General features: G+C 39.3%; 1 protein-coding gene across 3 annotated transcripts in view; it reads right to left on the bottom strand.

The window, feature by feature from the left end:
• CTTNBP2 (cortactin binding protein 2) overlaps window positions 1-18,876 on the bottom strand; it is a 161,672-nt gene that overhangs the window by 3,355 nt on the left and 139,441 nt on the right. For all 3 annotated transcript variants that reach the window (NM_001168715.1, XM_031664841.1, XM_031664840.1), the window contains 6 exon segments: window positions 3,977-4,078; window positions 5,445-5,577; window positions 7,033-7,096; window positions 10,549-10,734; window positions 11,058-11,263; window positions 14,017-14,195. In NM_001168715.1, coding sequence (NP_001162186.1) covers window positions 3,977-4,078; window positions 5,445-5,577; window positions 7,033-7,096; window positions 10,549-10,734; window positions 11,058-11,263; window positions 14,017-14,195 — 870 coding nt within the window.

Here is an 18,876-nt window from a genome sequence, read left to right as displayed (position 1 = left end):
CAAGAAGCTAGCTTAGAAAGGCAAGAGCTTCCTGACATAACAAAAAAGAGATGGGCTCGGTTTTAACTACGTCCAAGGAAGGCTGGAAAAAAGCTGAGCTACATCTGGTGAGGGGACACATCCTAGTCCATCCTTGTCACCTCCATGTGTAGTTGATGGTATGTGAAGGGTGAACCTGCTTAGTATGTTCTGCTTTTGTTTTGTAAGGATGCTTATGCTGTCAAGTTACCAGAAAGAAAATGAGAAGCTATATTGCTTGTCATGAGTTGGATGGTGATGGAGCCACAACTGTAAAAACAGTGCAGGTACCATGATCCAATCTCATTTCTCCTAACAAGAAATTACTGTTAAGTCTGCAAAATGGAACTTAGTCATGGGCCAATTACAACTTGTAATTTGGTCTAACACACCAGCAAATTCAACACATACATAGTATTCGGAAAACATGAACTATGGCATTATAATAAGGATAACAGCTAGTTGCTATACAGAATCCGGTGGTGAGGGGAGTTGTTTAATTTTGCCATTATCATCAAATCCACAGAGTTAATGCCATGGCCCAGAGGAAGGAAAGGAGACATACACTGTGTGCTCGTCTATTTCTGTACCTGCAACATGATGGTGAGGGGAGTGTACCTTCATGGTCTGAGGCAGGAAATGTCCACATGAAATGAAGTACCACAGTGTGGTTTGGTCAGTCCCTGGAAGTGTGAGGCTAGGATGGAAGGAGGTAGGATGAGAACATGGAGAATCACGAGGGCTTAGTGTGAGCCATAGCAATTCGAGGCCAGGAGTGCAAGAATAGAGCAAGTGGCCGATGCACAGCGTCCTGACTGAAAAGTACTCCTGACACCCTAGAAGTCAAGCCTAGGGAGGCAGCGGAGTTTAGGAACAGGAGAGTTATGAGTGTTTAATGCTTCCTGGGCCAAAACCCCCAAAGTATCTGTATTAAATGTATAACGTTGACTATCCATGTTGCTGTGCATGTTAAACTCAAAGAGAAACTAATTCATATAGAAAGGCACTGACCTAAAGTAAGTTTTATTTAGCCTTAAAGAATTGGTAAATCAGAGCAATTCATTCAGTGAAACTCATTCAACACACAGCATCTACTAGAAGCTAAGAAGATGCTATAATTCCTCTAGGTGGGAAAGTTGGGGGCAGGAGGAAAAGAAAAACATGTAGGGAAAGTGGCACTGGGGGTGAGTCTTTAAAGAGGCACAGGACTGTGACAGGTGAAGAGAGAGGGTTCTGTGGGGAGGAGTACAGAGGGGAGCAGTAAATTACATGTAAAAAAGGAACGTGTGAAAAACAAGATACATGAAGGCATCATGTATCAATCCCTCTAAAGATATATTTGGAAAAAAAGAAATGGGTGGAAAATGAAGATGACTGATCAGGGCTATGTTTTAGAGTTGTGGGTCTCAACCCTGGCTGCATGTAAGAATCACCAAGGAGCTTTAAAAAACCCACTGTCCAGGCTTCCCCTCAGACCAGAGGATGGGGGGGAAAAAAAAAAAACCTCAAGTGGATTTCATGAACCAAAGATGTGAACTTGTCCTTTCGGAGGATTAGTTTGGATTTACATAAAAAGAAAACATTTATTAGCATTTGTTCTTCCTGTTGATTTAAATATGCATATTTGTTTTTAATTTAGAAGGCCGGCTAAATTAGTAAACCCAATTACGCTCCCTTACTGTTAGAGTAGTGAGGAGTTATATTGTGGCAAATAATAAAGATAAGTTACTCATTTTTGTTTTCCAACAGATAATGATGGTTGCAGGGCCCCTCTCCAACGGAGGCATTGCCAGCCTTCTGGCCATGGAGAAAATGATTTCAACTAACCCAGGGAGCTCTTACCTCTAAATGGAGATACTTCCTGATAACAGAAGAAACTGGGCATCTAACCCAGAAATACCAGCTCAGTAGGAGAAAAGGCATGAGCCAGCCAAGGTTTCAGAAGGCTGCCAACAGTAAGTACCACTTTGCCCTCTGCTGGCAGTTTCTGAGAAAAACATCTTCTAGCTTTTAGGGGTGTCTTCAGTGGGCAAAGGCAGAGGTCCTGATCCCCACAGCAAATTGCACATTTAAACAATAACATAGGTTTTTTTTTGGGGGGGGGGGTATAAGAGCCCATATAGTGTAAAAGGACTCGTTTTAAAAAAGATCTTTTAAACAAAGCTGCCCAGAACTTTGACTTTCAGTACTACTTTATTTGTGGACAGTACCTTACTGTAGCAATTCAATATGGTCACGTGACAGAGAAGTAGTGGTATGACCATGTTTCTCCATTAGACATTTGTCTACCAGCCAACAATATTTTTACACAAGAAAGTGATCTGGGCTTATGGGGAAGGTGGCTCACTGTTCTCTTGCTAAGATCCTTCCACTGACCATGTTCCACAAGGAATCCTAAATTCTTGGGTCCTAGAGACCGGCCTCCAGTCAAGCACAGCTCAGGGCAAGCCATAAATACAGGGGGAAGGAGTTGAGGCTTTAAAGATGGCAAAGGAATGGGCCCTGGACAAAGTGTTTTCCAACCAGAATGCTCAGTGCTGACTCCAGGTCACCTCCTTAGGCCATCCTCCAAATTTTGCTGGGCTTCTAAATTGTTCCCAATTGAACAAAAAAAGGCAGACATTATGCTAGCGTGGGCATGAAAGCCATGCTTTTCTTCACAGGACATCATGTTTAATATTTTGTATTAGAGCCCCAGCCGTGCAAATTCCCACTCCCATACCTGCTCCCCCAATGCATGCAGCTCACACAGTTCCACATGGAATAGCCAGGACCAAAACCTAATGAAGCAGTGAGGGAGCAGGGCTGTGGGGCCCAGTGCTGCTAGGTGATCAGATAAGGCTTAATAACTTAATAGTCTCACCATGCTTACTTTATAATCCTGCTCTTTGCGCCCCACCCTCCCACCCACACACAGGTCTTTGTAAGCCACCTTGGGAGTAGATGAGAACAGGATGTGAATGGCAATCAATCAACATGGTTTGGTGAACAAACCATATATTACAAAGTGCTTCTGTGAAGTCTGCATCCTCACAACATTACTAATGAGTGAGACGTTTCCTATTGTTTCTGCTCACCCAGGAATACCATGCTGTGCCAGCTCTTGCCATTTATTAACCAACTGATAATGGTGCAGTGTTGTAGTCATGGAATCTATTTCAAAAGGTTAAGGAAGTCTACTGGAATCCTGGTTCTTCTAGTTGCCATTCAGATTTGTTTTTAAAGTATCATTGAAATGTAATGCATGTTATAGAAATTTTTTTGCAATGTATAAGACCTTTATGTTATCACTCAGTGCTTTGCTTTGTTATAATTAACTCTAATTTTCTAAAATACAGGAAATCTTAAGAACAACCAAGATGACAGTTTTGTTACCATAGTACCCCCCTCATCCACAATTTTGTTTTCTGCGATTTCAGTTACCTGTGGTCTGGAAATGCACAATTCATAAATTTGCAGGCCATTCTAAGTAGCATGATGAAATCTTGCACCATCCTACTGTGTTCTGCCCAGGATGTGAATCAACTTACCCATTCTGTCTACATTACCCACCCACTGGCCACTTAGTAGCCCTCTAGGTTGTCGGATTGAAGGAATATAGTGTATATAAACTTTGGTTGGGGTTCAGGCATCACCTGATGAGGCAGAACTACTGTATTTCTAGTTTTGTCATGTACAAATGAAAAAAAAAATGGAGATATCAACAGACACCCAAAATTTTGGAATCAAAGAGAAGGGAAAAAAGTAATGCTTTTCTATGTCATTTTTTCCCCAAGATACTCTATAAACACTCTTTCTAATCTTGATAAACTGATGAACAATTTTATCTTTATCCTATTTCTCAGTTCTTAGCTTTGGTTTAAAAAAAAAACTCTCTGATTCACACTGAAAGATGATTTGTGAAGTCAATTCCATAGCAATCATCCTTTGCTCACTTTGGGGGGAAAGGGACACTTACCTTTTGTGACACTGGCATTCTCAGATTATTAATAGTTGCTGAAAGTACAGGGTTGTTTCCAGAACTATCAAACATCCTTAAATCATCCCTGGAATCAGCAATCTGGAAAATACAGAATTTACCCGGTCATGTCTCCACAGTCACACTGTGCATACTCAAGGCACAGCTAAATGGTGGAGAAACCACAGCAGAAGTGTTACTCTTATCCTCCTCCCTGCCCCTCAAATCCTGAACTGTTCACATGAAAGACTTGAAGTCTTCATGTAAAACTGACAGCAAATGCATGAGAAACATCCTCTAAGGAAAAAGAATCCATTTAAAAAGTCAAGTCATTTTGCAAGTAAAGAAAGGATATAAAATTTGCAAGATTTTAATCATTACCTTTTCCAGTGGATATATATTTTGTTTCCAACACAGTTAAATAAGATAGTGAATTCTACTTTGTTGTGGATATTATGACGATTCAAATAAAACACAGTTGAGTGTTTCAGGGGAAGCTGAAAAAGTTACAGCCACTCAAAAGGCATCCATCAAGGCAGCTCTGTGAAACCTGCTGCACATACCAGAGTGCCAAAACGGGTTGAACTTGATGCTGTCCATGTTTTCTTTGAGATTTCAGGTCACTGAGATTTCAGGTCACTGGTTTCCATATTTGGCCTCAAATTTCACAGCTTAAAGATTATGATGATATGCATTATACAAGCTAATTCTTTTTCTCATTTGCAAAGAAAGTTGTTGCTTGGTCTATAACATAAGTCTGCTGTGATGCTTGTTATAATTTTCTTACTGATAGATGACTGATATGCCAAAGTTAGGAATGTGGAAAGGAAAAAGATCCGAGGAAACTCAAATTTAGGCTTATATAAAAAGCTGCCCAGGCTGGGTGCAGAGGCTCATGCCCATAATCCTAGTACTTTGGGAGGCTGAGGCGGGCAGATCACCTGAGGTGTGAGGAGTTCAAGACCAGCCTGGCCAACATGGTGAAACCCCGTCTCTACTAAAAAATCCAAAAATTATCCAGGAGTTGTGGTGGGTGCCTGTAATCCCAGCTACTCAGGAGGCTGAGGCAGGGAGAACTGCTTGAACCTGGGAGGCGGAGCTTGCAGTGAGCCAAGATCCCACCACTGCACTCCAGCCTGGGCGACAAGAGCAAAACTCCGTCTCTCCCCGCCCCCGAAAAAAAGCTGCCCAAATGAATTGATGTGACTCGTACTAATGCAATTAACACACAATTTTAACTTCAGGTCTTGGAGGAATTTGGAAAATCAGGCTTCACAAAGTAGAGCTCCTTTATTGTATAAATGATATTTCGGAAGAAACGGCCTTTCTAAGCAAGGTGAGGGATGGTTTGATTTGGAGCATTAACCATGCTATTCAATAAGGAATTTCTTTTAGGGAATTGTGGTCCCCCAAAAGTCTCCCAGCTCTTGAGTAGAGCCATTCAATGCCCCCCAGTTGTACTGCTCACCTTGCTGATATCAGACTCAGACTTGCTGGAGCACATGCTCTGAAGTTCCTTGACAAGATCTGCTTCGTCATCCGAACCCAGAGAGAGTCTCTGATCCAAATTCAACGTCAGTGACAGATCATTCTCTAAAGACCTAACGCAAAGTTCAGAAAAACGTTTTTCAAAGTGAGAACAATTCCCAATTTGGAAATCTAGACACTGTACCTTTTTTGGGATTTGGTGTGGGGTAGGGAAAATGTTTTTAATATCCTTTAAAGTATTTCATAAATGTCATTTAATGCAACAACCCACTCCCATATCCTGAGAGACTGGAATACTAAGGTAAGAAATTTCTACAGGATTTTGATAACTCCTACTCAAATTCTTGAGAGGATAAAATTTTGTTTCACAAAGAACTTCACTTTGATGTACAATATTCAGGCTCCCTCCTATTGCCGTTTCTTCTGTCTCCCAGGCCAGATAGGAGGCTAAACACTGGCATAGGGGACAGTGTGATAAAATGGGACACAAACACGAATTTCAAACTTGGCTCTATTGCTAGCTAGCAATATGATCATGCACCAGGTTTTCTCAACACCTCAGTTCCTGAGTTCCCTTTTCTATAAATAACCCTTATGTGTACATCCTAAGGTTGCTGGAAAAATGATACAGGCTGTTGCATGTCATGGATCTAGCTGTGGTCCTGCCAGAAAAGAGCATGCCATGCAGTTTCCTTCATCTCCCTTCTCTCTCTTCACCCTCCCCTCTTCTCTAATGCGGCAAACCAGCGGACATGATCCTAAATGTTACCTGCCAAGGGACAGGGCACACAAACTGCCTAAACATTTCTATTCTATAATTGTACAAATCATCCTTTATACCTCGATATTTGCAAGCTGAAATAGTCAATTTCTTAGGAACAACATAAGAAATTATCACTGTAAATATATAGCACTTAAAAATCACGCCTGTAATCCCAGCACTTTGGGAGATCTAGGCGGATGGATCACAAGGTCAGGAGTTCGAGAGCAGGCAGGCCAAGATGGTGAAACCCCGTCTCTACTAAAAATACAAAAATTAGCCAGGCACGGTGGCAGGCCCCTGTTAATCTCAGCCACACAGAAGGAGAATCACTTGAACCTGGAGGTGGAGGTTGCTGTGAACCGAGATCACACCACTGCACTCTATCTAGCCTGGGTAAGAGAGCAAGATTCTGTCTCCAAAAAAAAAAAAAAAAAAAAAAGTCATGCTGTTTCTGTAAATCTGTGGAAAAGTCATCTAATGACTGTCTAAAAGTTCACAAATGTATAAACAGAATTTGATCAAATGAAACCTATAATATTTCTAACCTTATTCAACAAACTACAAGCAAAATAGTCTTTATATTGCATTATATTAATCTTAAGGAACAGTTTAGATGTCATCCAAAGACACCATTCATTAGATTTCAGTTTAATATCAACATTTGAATGACATACATTATTTTAAAAGCACATTAACAGCATAATATTCATACAAATAATTGAGAACATGGAACATTTAAAATGGTAATTGAAGTTACTTGATTTATCTTTGTTTGCTGTGAGTTAAATTTGAAAAGGGAACTTACTTTTGTTTTGACAGAGAAGCATTCCTGTTATAATTCAGCTGTGATATAGTCTTATTTTTTATACCTGTTAAAAAAGAGAACCATTTTCAATAGATCATTGTCCCTGTGCCTCTTGAACTCCGTATTTAAAAGAAACAGACTGTGGACTTTGCAGCACTTTCACACTGTTCTTGGATTAGTATCTACCATTTGAGATTTTCCCCAGGACAGAGGCTTTGGGCATAGCCTCCTGCACAGGCATTGTGGGAAAGTCAAGGAATAGCCAACTCCCTCGAGTACATTTTGGTGGAACTTGGTACTACTAACACTACCTGAAGCTCAAGTCAAGAATCCTGAATTTCGCTTTTATAGATGGCCCTTCTCTCTAGTCAAGTCCCTAGTTCCTCAGGCCCTTGTTCTCGAAGGAACAAAAGAAGATTTAATACCTGCCTTTGGATGATGGTAATCACCCTTTCTCTACCTTTGTGTGCACTCTAACACTACTATGTAATCAAGTATAGTTTTTGATATGTGGCATTAGCCATGCACTTGTAGAAATTTAACTTTTAACAACTTTTGCATTATAGAGAAAATATGAAGAGGGTACAAAAAGTCATGGAATTTAAAAAATGCTGAAAATCATATCAATGTTTTTTAAACTGCAGATTATGACATAGTTAAAAAAAAAAAGAAAATAGCCTGTATTGATTATCAGTTATACAAACATACAAATGCAGAGGTTTGTGTGTACAGGTCATGGTATAAAATGTATTTCTCACTATGGGTTATGGTTAAAGTTTGAGAAACACTCTTATAAACCATTTTAGACTCAATATTATGAATGCATTAAAACAGTTGCTTTTGAGTGAATTCTAAAAATATAATATTGCCAACACAAATTTTCTCTAAAGAATGTTTTTGAAAAGTAAATATATCCTCATTAAAAGAAGATCAAAGAAAATCACTGTCAAGTTTCTTTACTCATACTTTTGTCATTATCATCCAAAGCACTGACTAGTAGCTTCTACTAATCACTACATAGCGCACAGCCTTGGGCTCTGCCTTAAAGGCCTGGGATCTGACAACAGGCCTTTCTGTTTTAGATCAGAGAAGAAATGGGCTGTCTATCAAATTTTATGAGCTTCCATAGTGATCTGCATGCAAAGGGATTCCTGTGTTGGGTTTTTTTTTTTTAAACAAAAACCAAGGTCACTGGAACCATTGTAATAATCATATATACAATGGAATTATTAGAAAAATTTACCATTATAAAAATAACGAGAGGCATGTCAGTCATGGTTTCTAACCCAACTACCGACTTATGAATTATATACTTTGTAAAATTAACTTTTAGAAACTTCCTTGAAGTCTGTATAAACTCTTGTAGCATAGTTTTATTCTGTCAAAGAAGTTCATGCTTTAAAGAATATAACATTTGATATCAAATAGTTCTAAAACAAATTACTAAAAATACAAATAATTTCAAATCTATTCATCTTTTTTTACATTTAACATAATATAGTTTTCTGAGCCAGCCTCTTCCATGATACTGCTTTAAATTCATATTCATTTTGTTGATTGTCCACTCTAAAGCATATACAAACACTTATTAACTTAGCTCAAAAAGTTGGTCTTAAACATTATAGAGATTCTAACAAACTTAGAAATGACACAGTGAAAAGCCTCAATGGGTGTCCAGTTATCTAAGTACCCACAGATCATTGCATGTCTAACAAGATTAGGGTGGCATGGAGTACAGAAAATAGCACTGGGCTTGCAAGAAACAATTATAGAACCACATATTTCCAGGAGAGGTGATTTGGAGCAGGTGTTCTAGGGTTTCTGAACCTGAGTTTTGTTCTCTGTAAATGGAGATGATTATCATTGTCTTAGAGCTTTCTCGCATACCAAAAGGACTGAGAGCAAATGAATGGTATAATCTTTGCTACAGAAAGTCACCTGGGGGTCTATATTAAATTGATGGGCTGGAGTCTAGTGATTCTTACTCCCTGAATCAAACACTCTGACAACTTTGGGAAGTAATGACAAGCTCTGAAGATCAAAACAGTATCTATTATCAATATAAAATGCTTATCTTTTTAAAAGTATAAGAAAATTCATTTTATTCAGTAAATTTTCATTCACTTAAAAAAAGGGGTCACAATTTGCTATCATGCACTTAGGGTAATTGGGGAGCCCTAGCATATATTGATAGGATTAAAAAACATTAAATTGTTATTAAAATTAACAAAATACAAGCTTAAAAATGAAAATATACTCATAACTAAAAGCAACTTTATGTTTTTAAAAATACAAGATTTTAAGCACCTCATTTAAAAACCCCACTGCTAAAAGGTGGCATAAAATTCTACAAAACAAATACTTTGAGAGGGGAGGCAAATGAATGACATAATCTGAAGTCCACGGTGCACATGAGGTGGAAATTTCCTTTCACTTTTATTCCAATTTGGATTTCTTTTGGGAAGGACATTTATAATTTATATAATGGCTGATTATCCTATTATCAATGCCAAAAGGAATAGGTCTAACACCAGAAGATACACACGTGTTACATCTTCTTTGTTAGAATGAAAGCTTACACACTTATTTTTCACATGATGTCCCATCATATGAAATCTGTCCAATTTATTACAATGCCTCAATGAAGGCAGGAATTTTTTTTTTTTTTTTTTTGAGACAGAGTCTCACCCAGCCTGGAGTGCAGTGGCGTGATCTTGGCTCACTGCAAGCTCTGTCTCACAGGTTCAAGCAATTCTCATAGTGGCGTGATCTTGGCTCACTGCAAGCTCTGTCTCACAGGTTCAAGCAATTCTCATGCCTCAGCCTCCTGAGCAGCTGGGATTACAGGCATGCGCCACCAGGTCCAGCTAATTTTTATATTTTTAGTAGAGACAGGGTTTTGCCCTCCTGACCTCAAGCTATCCACTCGCCTCGGCCTCTCAAATTTCTGGGATTACAGATGTGAGCCGCCATGCCGGGCCAGGAATATGTTTTTTTACCGCTCTATTTCCAGGGCCTAGACTAGAACCCGGCACATGGTACATGTCGTCCATGAGAAATAAATGTGTACACCTGATTCACCTGGAAAGGCCTTAAATGGGTATCAATGTGTCTCTACACGTATTTTTTTAAATGTAAGATTAACTTAGGAGTGACATAATAGTAGAGAAATATGCCAATGATTTTATTATGCAATAATGCAATGATTATACAAATTGTGAACACCAAGAGAAACAAATTAATAAATGACCATTAACAACTTAAAGATTCATTTTGGAATTCTAGTTTGAAAGTGGTATTTTTCAATCCTGAAAATACCATATATAGGGATCTCCTATATATTTTTGGAAATGTACCTACTATATAGTTTGTTTATTCCATGAGAATGTGCTTTGAAATACTTAAACTTTGTTTTGCCAACTGCATAGTGATAAAAATGAAAGCAGATTTGCTTTCAGACACTGGACTGGGAATGTCCACCTCCTTGCAGGCAGCATGCCCACCCCGGTCCCTTACCTTCAGTGCTTAGGTCTGGCTTATTCCAGGTGGGTAAAGAGAAGCGGCCAGACTTCCTGCGAGGACTGGTGTTCACCTTTCTCCAGGCACCACTTTCTCCTTTCTTTTTGTTACAACTGTTATAACTGGAAACTATGGATAAAGGGAAACTTCCTCCTTTGAAATCAGCTGTATGCTGGTCTAGTTCTGAAACAACACAAATCACACAGGGATAATGCAGTTTCACTGATTAAAGCAAAATCCATTTCTATTTCTCAAAGATATGGACTGTTCAAAATCATGCACTTGTTTAATATCCAAGCTGGGGTTTTGTGAACCAGCACAAACTTTACTTGGAGGTCTAGAATTCAAACATTAACCAGTAATAAAAATCACAGTTCTGGAACACTGCTTTCAAATGTATACTTTTCTAATTACAAAGAGAAGAGAGACAGCTCTCTAAAAACAACTTCTAAAAGGTATTTTATAAGGGTGTGAATTTCCTCTCCTCTCTGCAGAAACCCACGTACCTGCTCTGGGGAGGGGACAGCCATGCAGTACAGCTTTATTTAGCAAGATGCTGAGAGCAGCTTTGACCACAGCCTGCTGTCCTTGGCTAGGGTGTCTTTTAGCAGTTGTCTGTCCAAAGCCAGGTTGTCTTTTCACAGAGGCTCTTGACAATATTGCTTCTTGAACTCTGGGCGCGATGACGCCGTTCCACAGCTTAGACATCCACCTAGCAGGAGAGGGGCCGATTCATCCCTTAGGAGCAGGCTTCTCAATAATTACACACAATTCTACGAAAGGACAGTTTGAAGACTATGGGGAAAAAACGTTAAGTGTTTCTATAGATATGCTACCTTTCCCAGGTAGTTTTCAAATAAGTGAAATTACCCAATACAAAAGTAGTTTGAATCTTTCTCAAAAATACAATGCATTTCAAATGAAACTGATTGTTTACATGTCTATCTCAATGTAGAATCAATGCTTGAGTGCTGAGTGAATGAATGCATGAATAAATACATGGAAAGGAAGGTAAATATAAAGACTGAAGGAATCTGGAAAAAAGATTTCCTAAAAGTCCATGTCTAAATAGCTTCAACTTCTTTGTTTTATCTCCTTAATAAAGTACATGTATATTGTATTTTAATATTTCTGAAATTGGGATCTTTTTTTTTTTTGAGACAGTCTCGCTCTGTCACCCAGACTGGAGTTCTGAGGCACAATCTCGGCTCACTGCAACCTCTGCCTCTTGGGTTCAAGCAATTCTCATGCCTCTGCCTTCCAAGTAGCTGGGATTACCCGCAAGTGCCACCATGCCTGGCTAAGTTTTGTACTTTTAGTAGACATGGGGTTTCACCATGTTGGCTAGACTGGTCTCAAACTCCTAACCTCAAGTGATCTTCCTGCCTTGGCCTTCCAAAGTGCTGGGATTGCAGGCGTGAACCACTGCGCCCAGCCTGACATTTATTGTATAATCACTGGTAAATTAAATCTGCCTGTCCCAAGGCAAGGGCTCACTGTTGCGTGTGGGTGGGCTCAGTTCTATCGGGAGGATGGGGGTCAACCAGCTATCGCCTCAGGTGGACTGCCTGCATTAATAGCCATAAACAGTGGGACTTCAGCCCAAATTTGCAGCACTCAAAATTAAAACTAGATTATGCTTACAGTATTTTAAAAACACTTATATGATTAAAGGCTATAGAAACAAAACCACATCTCCCGGGTCAGGAATGTTTCCAAAGCTATTAGACATTGCATGAATTTTTCAAGAATTGTCAAAAACTATGATCCATCAAGTTTCTCTCTTAATGTCTAGTGCTATGCAATCGGGGAAAAATAAAAGTACGATAGGGAACACAGACAAAATTCTGGTATTTTACAGCATGAATCAAAATTATGCAGTTATTCCTAAAAGTGCTATAGCATAAATATGATAAGCTGTGGTTTGAAAAAAAAAATCAACTCCTTAGCCATTGGTAGACAATTATCTGCGGCATTTCTGCACATCTGGTGTTAGTTTTTGTTTGGAACTATCTTTTCAGTCCTGGAAGACAGAGATAAAGGTCTCCTTCAGGAGCAGAGGGCAGAATTGTTTCCTGACCAGGATAATAAAAATAACATCTTCCAGGGCTAAGGGTCGACAGAGTTGCAGCATCCCTCTTTAGAAGCCTTGGAGGGATGGGAAGGGGGGAGTTCCACAGCTGTGAGGCAAATCCAGCATCCACATGGGCTTCTATGTATCACCCCATGGGACTTCAGGGGTAACGGGAACCTATGTAAAAGTGAAGCGCAGGCTGCCTGCTGTGTTGTGGATGATGAAGTCCTGTGCCCTCACTCAGCATCCTCAACCATGGCAGGCTAACATGGTAGCTTGCAAATAGGGTAAAAATCTTGGAACCTCCACAGTTCTTGACAAAGACTATACTCCATATAGGAGAGGTCAAAATTGGTTCCTAAGAAGCTTGAGACTCTGGATGTAAAAAAGACTAATTTCATTGACATAATAATGAAGAAAGTGGTAATTATATCAATAAGTGTATTTATTTTGTAGCAAAAATCTAAATATACATTTAATATAATACTTCTTTCCCACCAATTAGCTGTTATAAAAATGGCGGTTTGTCTTACAACAGAGAAAATATACATGTACTTTTTAGAGGCAGGGTCTTGCTCTGTCACCCAGGCTGGAGTTCGGGGGCTTAATCAAAGCTCACTGCAGTCTTGACCTTCTAGGCTCAATTGATCCTCCTACCTCAGCCTCCCAACTCAAGTAGCTAGGACTGCAGGTGCATGCCACTATGCCTGGCTAATTATTTTTCAAGTGATCCTCCCCTCTCAACTTCCCAAAGCAATGGGATTACAGGCATGAACCACCACATCCAGCTGAGAAGATATTATTTCAATCTCCTGCTTTCCAAGACAGGCTTCTGCCTATGACACCAGAAACTACAGAATCAAATCTGCTTGCTGGTCACAGAACCATTACTAAACTGGATGGTAACAAATTTTTTCTCCTTTCAATTTTCTCCTGATTTTCTGTTTCATTAACCTTATTGTATATATGTCTGTTCTCATAAGCTGCTTCAAAGGAAAACACAGTAAGTACTGAACATAGGTCTCAATAAAGGGAGAAGCTTTTCAATTCATTAACAGAATGCAGGTTTTTTGGAGGGTGTGCATACAATACTTGATGAAACTTCTTATGTGGGACCTCACTTAGGAGACTCTGCATAGCAAGCCAAGCATAATTTGGATGAGAGTTTTCTAATAGAGGAAAAACCTAGCTCTCGGCAAAAATGCAGCTGCCCTAGGGGAAGCACCCAGTAGACAAGCTGCGGCCATCCTCTGGAAGAGCAGAGAGCACTGGCACTCTGTATCAGTGACAGGAGGTGGCACAAGGCAGCCTGGTCAGCATCCTCACCCTCAAACATCTGAATTGCCCATGTCTCCATTATAAGCAGAAAACTAACGAAAAATGGCACTTACTTCACTGTCACTTGGGCATGTCCAGGAACTACAGGACAAGACAGGAAATATTTTGGTCCAAGAAGTGCTTCAGGTGTGCCCAAGCGGGCCAGGCAGGAGTTAAGCTGACGCCAGACGGACAGAGCCCAGTCGACAATCTTACACACAGGATCGCAGGGTGAGGGCGCCTGACCTTTGAACTAGAGAGACAGGGAGGTAGAACCCAGGGGCTTGGTTTAGAACATTTTGTTTTTAAAAGCCCAAAATTAAAAATATGAAGCTTTAAATCAAAACTGAAAACGAGTTGAATTTTATGTAACTTTACTTGGGATGGCTGAATGAGGGATAACAACACACTATAGTTGTGCAAACATGTTAGTGTGATAAGCATTTTTCTCCTTTAATTCTCACCATGAGCTTGAGTTAGGCATTTTTACCCCATTTTACATATCAGGAGCCTAAGGCAGGAAGAAAAAATAACTTGCCCAAGGTCCTACAGGTAATAGTGACAAAACCAGGGCTAGAGTCTATTTATATTTTTTATTAAGGTATAATTGACAAAAATTATATATATATATAGTGTATATTATGATGTCTTGATGTATGTATACATTGTGAAATTATTCAATTAAGCTGATTAACATGTCCATTTCTTCACATACTTATTTTTTTATGGTGAGAGCATTTAAGATCTACTCTCAGCAATCTGCAAGTATACGTTAACTACATAGGGTTTATCTTTAATAGAAAAATAGGATACGGCATCTCGCTGAAATAATAAAGGAGTCATTTATCACGTTTAAAATAAATTCAGTAATCACTATTAAGCTAAAGAACTTCCTCTTCTTCCTCAGGCTTAACATTTCTGAAGCTCTCTGTTCAAGCTTCACTTTCTATGGTCAGCCAGGGCTGAAAGAACAGGCTTAGCTTTGTGGGCAGCTGACAGAGGGAGAGGGGCCCCCCCAGCTGCCTCATCAAGACCGCATGTAGAGGAAGGCAGGAAGGCAGAGCTCGCATTGGAACTCGGTCCCCAGGGAAACGTTCCTTTTTCTGGGAAGGCTGAATTCTTCTCTTAATGACTAATAAACTGCTTCTAAAGCTCAGACTGTTAGATATCGTAACAGAATCACATTTCACAGTCGCCAAAGGCAGAATGTAATCTGTCTTTCCTAAGCACCTGAACCCACAGGTGGGCACCCCTTCTCTCCAAAGTGCAGATGTTGTTTATATGAAATTTCTCCTTTTGCAAGTTGGTTGTATTATGGGAAAAGTGGTTACTGGACAGTACATTAAAAACTGGTGTTTCATTAAAAGATCTATCCAATAAATAGACTTTCTAGTAACTCCATGTTTTCATTTCCTTCCCTAGAGATATATTCCTTCAGTGTTAATGGATACTTTTGTGTAGAGGTGTGTATGCCTACTACGTATTCTATGCCTATTTGTTATTGCTGCTAAGAAGGAAAAATCCATGTTAGTTAGTATACTCATGAAATACAGAGGACACAAAAGAAAAGGTGTGAAAAGCTAATGAAGAGCAAGTGATCAGTTCTGGTGTGGTTTCATGGAGTGCAGGATGCCACCTGCCTTTTTTTTTCTTTTGAATTTTACCAGCTGGAAAAAGGAGGAACTTGAGCCAGGCCCTTTATCTCTCAGATCTCTTCCAGACTGGCAGTCTTGAAGTACAGACAGACACAAGCTGCTATGGTAATTCGAAAGAAGAACTGACTAAATACAGCATGGTCAGGAAAGACAAATAGATGAGGTGGGACTTCAGCTGGGTCTCCCACAGGATGTCCGGGACACGGGATTGGTGAGGGGAGGTGGGAAGAGTGTCCCAAATATGGAAGAGGGAAGGAACTGTGCAGGAGCAGTCAAAATGGATGCTGATGTTTGCAGATAACAAAAGGGATGAATAAATGACAGACTTCTACAAGTAAACAGTCTATGTACCTGTTACTAATTCAAGGTGCTGGATCTGATCCCCCATCTAGCAAGTCCCCTGAACAAATGACTTCACAGCCACATAGTTGTCCTTGAGTTTTCTCACATGCCAACCTCCTCCTCCCTAGGCCTGAGATGTGTTGCAAGTGCTGCTCCTTCTGCCCAGACCCCCTGCCTCCCTATTCTCAGCAAACTCTTCTTCCTTTAGATAACAAATTAGCGTGACCTGCAGATCCTTCAGTGTGACCACAGATAGAGAGGTCTCCACCCCAAATTCCTAAAATAAGTACTCTTCCCACTTCCGCCCGAGTTTCTATAGTGGTACTTTACCTGTTTCTTTCACAGCACGTATTAGCCACCTGTTTAATTAGCATGATTTAAGTGTTGTACCCATGAAGTCGGACAGAATCAGAACAGGGAACACAGAGTTTAATCTGATGTCATTTATCAGATTTGTGGCCCTGCCACTCACGAAAAGACAAGGCTTAAATAGTTGAATCCAGTCCAGTGGTGAAATAGCATGGGTAAAGGTTACAGATTCAAATACAAGCTGAGAACTAGGTAATGTGTAAACTGAATCTACCCCACTCGGAAGGCATGGACTTAGATACTTGCACACAGTGACTGTTAGCGGGACTCTACCGATTATTTTCCTGTTACTGAGGAAAGCCTAAGGGCAGATCACAAGTCCTCGACAAGCCCGGCCAATACACAGACTTGGCCAGCCAAGAAAATAACCCTGAATTTTCATGGAAATAGAACCCACGTTTCTTGAGATGGAAAAAATTGGGGGGTATGGGGGCAGGAGGTATATTTTTATCTTCATTAATATTCAGAATTAAATACAATCAAACATGTTATGGGTTAGGATGAGAGAATCATATATTGGGTGTTTTTAAATACTTGAAATGTTACAGGAATTTCATATATTAGAATAGCTTCATGTCCAGTTTAAAATGGTAACTGAGTTACTGATTTAGGGTTGTGACCTTAAGAAGGGGTAAGAGAATTTTATTAAGTTTATGTAAATGGTACAAGAATTAAGAGAACATTTATAAATTTAATTTTCTGGTTTTATAAGAGTTAAGTACTTGGGAAGATTTTTCAGACAGCAGAAATTTTTATAAAGAGAAATAAAATATATTAAAGTTTTAAAGACCAAACTATTTAAAGAAATGTAATTAAGCTGTAAGAGTCCCTTCAAAGGTGATTGTTAAATCTTGCTACATTTATACATAGAAAGATAAAGCTTATATAATTAACTTAAATGCCTGAGGGAAAGCTGGGTATTTGGATGTACAACTCTAACACACTGAATACATTTTTAAAATAGCACTTGATTAATGCCTCCTGAATAAAAGTTGTCCTCCAAGGTCCCAATTCCTACAAAGATCATTTCGTTGTGAAGGTCTGTCTTTCCATGAGAACACTAGCTCTCTGAGGGTGAGAGGAGCCTCATCTTGTCCCACAGTCCCCAGGCCAGGGGCAAATGTTTACAGAATAACCAGCTAATACTGTTCTGATGCACTTATCACACGGTGTTTTGATGATCAGTTTGTATGGCTATATGTCCTTTCAGTCTTAGTACTGGATCCTTCTTGGTGTGCCACAAAGTGAGGATTTAGAAAACGCTATGACTGACCCACGGGAAGAACAGGCTGAGAAGTTCTAGGTCTGGATGACTGATAACAAAAAAGGAAGTCGGCAGGGGAAGCCCGGAGTTAGGTTTGGGGACAGGACACGTTGAGTTTGTTATGTGTGCAGTGTCAGATGGACTGCATTATATAGATCTGTAGCTGATTACATGAACTGAACACAAAATAGAGGGGTACGCAGACAAAGGAGAAAGCTGGATGAATTTTAAAACATGAATTCTGGAGGAAACATTATTTACATGTATATATAGTACCTCACCAGGTATTACAAATAGTTAAGTGTTAACTTAATAAGAATGACATATTTCATATTCTGGGTAAGTGACGAGATGCTGTATCTGGATTTGTAGGATGTTCAGCTGGTACTAATGGTAATGAAAAACAATTTTATTTTACTAAAAGGTCTCAGATAAAATGCTAACGTCACCAAAATGTACAGAGCTCTTTCAGCATAAATACATTTTTCCAAAATTTCAAATTTGCACATTTTAAATAACACCATATAACACATATGACCTAAAGGGAGTAATTCTTTTTAGAATTATATTTTATAAAAATCAAATCCCTTTTTGGTGGTATGGAGGGTTCACACAAAAATAAATATTTATTTACTTTTAGGAGAAATATCTCTTGATTGGAAACCAGGCACAGAAACTAAGTTTGTATTTTATAAGAAAGAAGATTCACATAAATCTTTGCTTTACCAAGTAATTATGACATTAAGACAGAGGACAGCTGTGAACATTGGTATGTCCTACACGAAGGAAATAATGTGGCCAAGGAAAAACAAAAAAATTGATTCTGTGATACCAGCAGCTCTATTAAATTGATATCACTGTATTATCTGAGGCTTTGGGATTTGTTACAATTTTCCTTCTCTTCAAAAGAGGAATGATCATTATATAACTCTGATATTTTTTAAGCAACAATTCTGAGATCATGTATTATATAATTAATGATAGTTAATATTTCCTACTAAAAAGGGAATATTGTTTTTTATTAAATACTAGTAGAAAGCCTAGTACTGTGCCGAGAGGTCGATTTTCTTGTCTCTCTCCAAGGAACTAGAAGAAGAAACTGTGATCAATTACCAGCGTGCTGTAAGTGTCCACAAAGATGAGGTTCTGTGACATTACAAGATTCCTGAAGTTTTGCAGGAGTCATCCGTTCCCTTGTACACACACCCCAGGGACCGTTCTATTCAGCTATTTGAAGTGCTTGTTGGTAAAGGAAAGGCATTTCCTTTTTTCCACTTTCTATTCTTTGCAGCACACCCCACTCT

The sequence above is a fragment of the Papio anubis genome, chromosome 4 (assembly GCF_008728515.1).
Source record: "Papio anubis isolate 15944 chromosome 4, Panubis1.0, whole genome shotgun sequence".
NCBI classification, from domain to species: Eukaryota; Metazoa; Chordata; class Mammalia; order Primates; family Cercopithecidae; genus Papio; species Papio anubis.
This window is presented reverse-complemented; position numbering and strand designations above follow the sequence as displayed.